At 37.1% G+C, this 6,000-nt stretch overlaps 1 protein-coding gene across 1 annotated transcript in view; it reads left to right on the top strand.

Annotated features, from left to right (window-relative positions):
• Positions 1–2,032: 2,032 nt before the first annotated feature.
• The window catches only part of LOC575674 (E3 ubiquitin-protein ligase HUWE1), a 69,980-nt gene continuing 66,012 nt past the window's right edge, over positions 2,033–6,000 (top strand). The window contains exons 1-3 of the mRNA XM_030972381.1: positions 2,033–2,130; positions 4,934–5,011; positions 5,543–5,635. Coding sequence (XP_030828241.1) covers positions 4,967–5,011; positions 5,543–5,635 — 138 coding nt within the window. The 5' untranslated portion in view covers positions 2,033–2,130; positions 4,934–4,966. The remainder of the gene's footprint in view (positions 2,131–4,933; positions 5,012–5,542; positions 5,636–6,000) is intronic.

The following is a 6,000-nucleotide window of genomic DNA, read 5'->3' as shown; positions in this document are numbered from 1 at the left end:
TTAATAATTGCCACTTAAACTTGGTTCAATTGTCCCATGCACGGCGCGGGAACAATATTGTGTTTAGGGTGATTTTATACCCATTTTAGCTAGCGAGCGAAAATACATCTTTCTCTCAATGAATTGCTATATAAAATTTGTTTCATTGTTGCAGGTAGGGGGCGGGCACAATCGTGTTTAAGGCAATGTCAATCCCATTTTGGCGGGCAGGCAACCCCCTACATTTCTCTTTTTAATGATATTGTAGCAGGTTAGTGGTGGGCACATAATTCCACGAGCTAGCGAGCGTATAGCGAGCGAAAAAAAATCACTTTTCTTTTATAGAGAAAATATGGTACATAAAACTTGGGTTCATTGTTCCATGTCAGGGACGTGATTATTAAAAGCGGTGTTAATTCTATTTTGGCGAGCGAGCGTAGCGAGCGAGCAAAAAAAAATCACTTCTTTTTATAGGGAAAATATGGTATATAAACTTGGTTTAATTGTTCCATGTCAGGGACGTGATTATTAAAAGCGGTGTTATTTCTATTTTGGCGAGCGAGCGTAGCGAGCGAGCAAAATTTTTGTAATGATAATTGGTTCATAAATTTCAGATTTTTTTGTTGCAGGGCAGGGCAGGGCTTACACAATCATGTCTAAGGTGATGTTAATTCCGTTTTGGCGAGCACGAGCACACCAAAACTTCTTTGAATAACGTTTCGTACATAATTATTAACTGGTTGTTGCAGGTTGGGGCGGGCACGTTAGCGGTGTCAATTCCATTTTGGCGAGCGAGCATAGCGAGCAAGCAAAAAAAATAAATTCTCTTTTAATAGAAATTAATAAATAAACTTGTTTTTATTGGTGCAGGTCAGGATGGACGCAATCGCGTTTAACGCGATTCAATTCCTTTTTGGCGAGAGGGCGAAAATAACTCTTCCATTTTTAATGATATTGTTGCAGGTCAAGGGTGGGCACAATTATTGTTTCCAAAGCAATGTCTATTCATTTTATTCGCGAGCGAGTGTAGCGAGCGAGAAAAATGAATTAGTCTCTTTTAGTAACATTTGGTACATATATTGTGTGTTATTGTTGCCATGGTTGCAGGTCGGGGCAGGCACAATTGTATTCTAGGCAATACTAATCCTTTTCTTTTTTCAGGGGGACGAGGAAGTGAAAACATTTAATACAAAATAGGCTAGCAAGCAGTTCGCGCCAGCGAAGAGTTTCAAATTAGTTATATCACTTATATTTTCCTATTTTCATTTGTTTTAATTTTTCAGGGCCGTATGCGGAATATTTTTCTGATGGGGGAAGGGAGAAAGATGCGTTAAAAGTTTTTCGAAGAATCTCAAAAGCAAAAGGAGTGAAGGGAGTTCGAGCGACCGAACTGGTTATGAGGGTAATTTTGCATTTTCAAAAGTAGAATTAAAGGATTTGGTATGAGGCCTACACTACATTTTCAGGAAAAAAACTGTACGATTTCAAAATATCTGGGGTCAACTGCCTCCCCCCCCCCCCGGTGCTTACGGCCATGTTCTTTATTTTTTTTCCCCATTTTTATTCCTTTCCTTTTCTTTTCCCTTTTCCTTCCTTTTCTCTTCTTCTTCCTTTTTTCTTTCCTTTTTTTTCCTTTTTTCTCTTTCTTTCCTTTTTTCTTTCCTTTTCCTTTTTTCTTTTTCTTTCCTTTCCCTTTCTTTTCTTTTCTTTCCCCTTTTTCTTTTTTTCCCCTGGAGCCCGTCAGGGGGGGGGCACTCTGCCCCCCTGCCCCCCCCATAGGTACGCCAGTGCCCCCCCCCCCCAGGCCCAGGAGAAAAAAATAATCTCCTACAACTGCATTAGCCACAAAGTGTTATTATTCGATAAATTGTTTTTAATCGGGCATGACATTCGAATTTGCAGCCACTTTTAAAAACACGGGGGCTCGAAACCAAAAACGTTTTCCGTTGTCTCGCTGAAAATAGGGGCAGGGGTTATCCGCATGTCACACACTGGAATCGACTGGGCCAGCGCGAGCTAGCTGGCTGGCCTGGCGCGGCGGCGCGACGCAAAAAACATTGCAGGCTAGCGCAGATCAAACTAGAACATCGCTAGTGAACATCCGGGATATCTGGGATGTAATGTATGAGATCAATATGGCGGCGAGTACATGTGAGTCGTCATTTCTGTTTTTTCTTTATTTTCAGTCTATTAAGAGGTTGTTTGTTATCTTTCATTGTTCGAATAATTAGTTTAGCATTTTATTAATAAGTTAATCGGGTTTAATGTGCCTTTATATGTATCATTTCGCTAGCAATTACCTAGTAGTACGGCGATATCCCGTCGGTTGATGGCTGTGTCTGTGCGAATGTATCTGGGTAGAAACTGCATGCAATTTGAAGTGAATGATATGAGTATGGAGCGTGAGTCGAGTGATGAATGGAAATCGAAATCACCGTGTGGCTGAATGAGAGAAATTGGGTGAAATGTCATATCCCCCCCTGTATGGGTGTATGTCGGGTACTTAATTATGATTAAAATGAATGTACACCAAACTGTAGATATAAGTTAAGCACCACTTGCAGAACAATCCGTTTGAAGAGCCATGCTTTTCATTTCAATTTCAGGGAAGATTTATTTCTGATGTTCTTCCACACCTGCATGATTGTGATAAGACCAAATTTTTCTGTCTCTTTCATTCGTAAGCCTCTGATTTGGGTAGGGTCGGCTCTGTCTTTGAGCTGACCCTATACCCTACCCAAATCAGAGGCTTACGAACGAAAGAGACAGAAAAATTTGGTCTAGATTGTGATAACAATGATAATGCTCATAAATTATTTTTCACCTCTCCTCAGAACTCAACTTTCCCTTTAAACAGGGAGTTATCCTTGTTTTGTAATTGAAAATGTTATATGAAAATATGCCATGTTTATACTTGAGTTTTTTCCTACTTAACTAGGCCTAGGAGTAGGAGGTCTAGATCTAGATCTAGGCTGATTTCAATACTTGTTTATTTCCACATTGTAAAATCCTTGAAAGGATGGCAAACTGCCACGGCAGACAAGCCATAGATCTAGTCTGAATTATTATCAGCCTATTCAGGGCTCATCTAAAACTTAAAAAGTTGGCTGCCCGACTGGCAACTAATGAACCCCCCAGCAATATAAACCTAAACATATTACTTCACAAATGCCAAGGCACATCTATAAAAAAGCTGAAGTTAGAAATGACTCACAGGCGTCAGAGCGTGCTTACAATGATCCTACGCTTGCACGGCCATAGCGGTAGGTGAGCACCCTGTCCTGGCTGGGGCATAGATACCTTGTCATAGATACCTTGTAATATAATACGTACGTAAGCCCTTGCGCGTACATTATCCTTTTGCCAAGTCGAGATCGCTCAGCGCAAAATGACGATACACTGCTCAAAACATTGGACAAAAATTTTATAGCATATTTGTACCAAGAATAATATGAGTAAATTAAGTATTTATTTGTATAAACTTGTATGGCTCTCTTCCATCTACATGTACATGAATGATGGGGTTGAGTGTACGGACTGTTAACGTTTGTTAAGCTTCCGTACACTTTAGCCTTTGGATTATAACGTAATGTATCAAATAGCAATAACTATCAAAGGTCCTTTATGATTAGTGTTTTATGTAAACTTTAAAAGATGTATGAAACATCTATAAATTAATGTTTTGAATCATCTGTCTAGACACATGACATCTGAGTACATATACAATAGTTGTGGGTATACACCACAGGTTGGTTACCCACACAGTTAATTTTATTAAGTAATTTGAAGCTGACATATTCCATTAATGTTTTAAGAATACAGTATGTTGAATAATATTATAAAAGACAAATATCTATGATGATGAGTGCTATACTTTACATGACTGCTGGGATGTTTACAAGTGTTCAGACACACATTTCAGAAACCTGTGTGACCCTGATATATAAATGTAGACTTAAAATTAGTCATTGTATCTACTAGCTAGTATCTTCATGTATGTATAGATCTTGACTGTAATATTAAGTTAATTATCAGCTACTATTTATTGTAAAATTACTATTGATTAAAGGAGATACAATGAACTAAGATGATAAAACCTAATTCTACATTTCTGCCAAAGAATTTTTTAAATGATGTTTTTGAATGATCTTTTTGTATACCTAGACCTAGCACTCTTGTGAAAAAGAAATGTCCGAAAACTATGCAACAATTGTTTTACAAGGTGCTATCAGAGCTTTTATGTTTTTGTCAGTTTTTGAGAAAATTTCTCTTATTGAAGAATCATCTTCATTTATTGATGTGCAATTCCTACTGGGTAATACACCACAATAATGGGCAACAATTTGGAAAAGAAGTGGCTTCTTGCAAAGTGTAGCATAGTCCAATCTTATGAATTCCTTCAATGTGATTTTAGGTATGTACACAATAAAAACAGGGGGACAATGATTTTCATTTGTGAGAGAGTGAGAAAAGACCCTCCTGGGTCATACATTTTTTTAACAATTTGTAATTGTATGCATTTTGTAATTTGAAACAAATGAGAAAGTAGCCGTCACTTCATCACAGAGACATTGCCAATTTGAAGAGCTCATACCTACATTTATAGTGACTACATCTTTTACAAATTCTTAATTTTCTAATTTTTTGCCTGATTTTTTTGAGCAGTTTGCTATCAAGGTTGGATTTACCTAAGCTCTACCTTCGGCTGTATTCAGCAAAGGCAATAACCAACATGTAAATATACAGTACTTGTGAGGACAAATATGACCTCTAGTTATTCTTCAAATAGTTAGAGATCCTCTACAATGTTTCTTAATTCATTCACTTATCAAAGTAATCCAAGAAACCTCCTTAAGATTGCACAAGAGAATATAATATAAATGCTTACTTATCATTTCATGCTCTTGTGTTTCTTACATGTTTATAAATTTGATTTGATTTTCTCTTCCTTTAGTCTCCTGAATGTGTTTGACAAGAAATATTCATCATGAAGATTGACAGGAGTAAATTGAAAAAGAGCACTTCTGAAGTGGTAAGTCATTGTTGAAATGTATGTTGTACAATTTGACCTTACTCTGCCTCCTGTACGTTATTGGTTATATTTAATATTCCTCCAAAATGATGAATTCTCTTCATGCTTTTGACATTTATCAATCAATGTTTAAATGAATTCTGCATGTGATTGAAAATTGAGTTAGAAATTCTTTTAAAAATCAGGAGGGATCATACTGCTTTCAAAGGCTAATGCTTAGGAATTGAATGAGTGCTGCTGTATTGAAATATTTTGAGATTTTACATCTGAATTAATTTATTTGTTTGTATATGAGATGACCATAAATAATTTGTTAAGTACAAATCATGATTATACAGCATACAATGTCTACTAATTCCAAATAGCATAATCACCATTTTGAATCGGGCATTACATGTAGAATGTTATGAATTTATGATGAAACATTTCTTAATTCCTAAATGTTCACCATGCTGAGATTAATCATTTACAATGTCTTTGGAATATGTTAAGAAAAATATAACAATGTACATATCTTTATCATAATTTCAGCCCTTTGACTGTCAGGCTTTGATAGAGAGACTGAAAACCAGCAATGATCTCCTGTCAGAGCTACAAGGAATCAAATCATGGAACTATGGCAAGGTAAGCCAATTTATCTACTACATTGCCTACAGATTAACTAATATATTATCATGCTAAAATAATGGTTGATGAATATTGAATTGATGATGGGCGCGACAAACCCGCTTGCCCGACGTCCCGGGGCAACCAAATTGAGCCGTCGGGCAAGTAAATCAAATTATCACTTGCCCGATTCGGGCAAGTGATACTTTTACAGTAATTTCCTAGTGTCCAAGAACTCTACCATTCACCCGTCAACTTCTTACCCGTCGTCAAAATCCAGAAGCAAAAAAGCGATCGTTCCGATTTCGAAAAAACTTCACAGACAGCTAGCCAGCTCAGCTAGCTCAGCGCGCATGCAACAGTGACACTTCAAGCCATGAATG

Source organism: Strongylocentrotus purpuratus, unplaced genomic scaffold (assembly GCF_000002235.5).
Source record: "Strongylocentrotus purpuratus isolate Spur 01 unplaced genomic scaffold, Spur_5.0 spur5_scaffold_6, whole genome shotgun sequence".
Taxonomy (NCBI): Eukaryota; Metazoa; Echinodermata; class Echinoidea; order Camarodonta; family Strongylocentrotidae; genus Strongylocentrotus; species Strongylocentrotus purpuratus.
The sequence above is the reverse complement of the archived record's forward strand: the minus strand, read 5'-3'. Positions and strand labels throughout refer to the sequence as shown.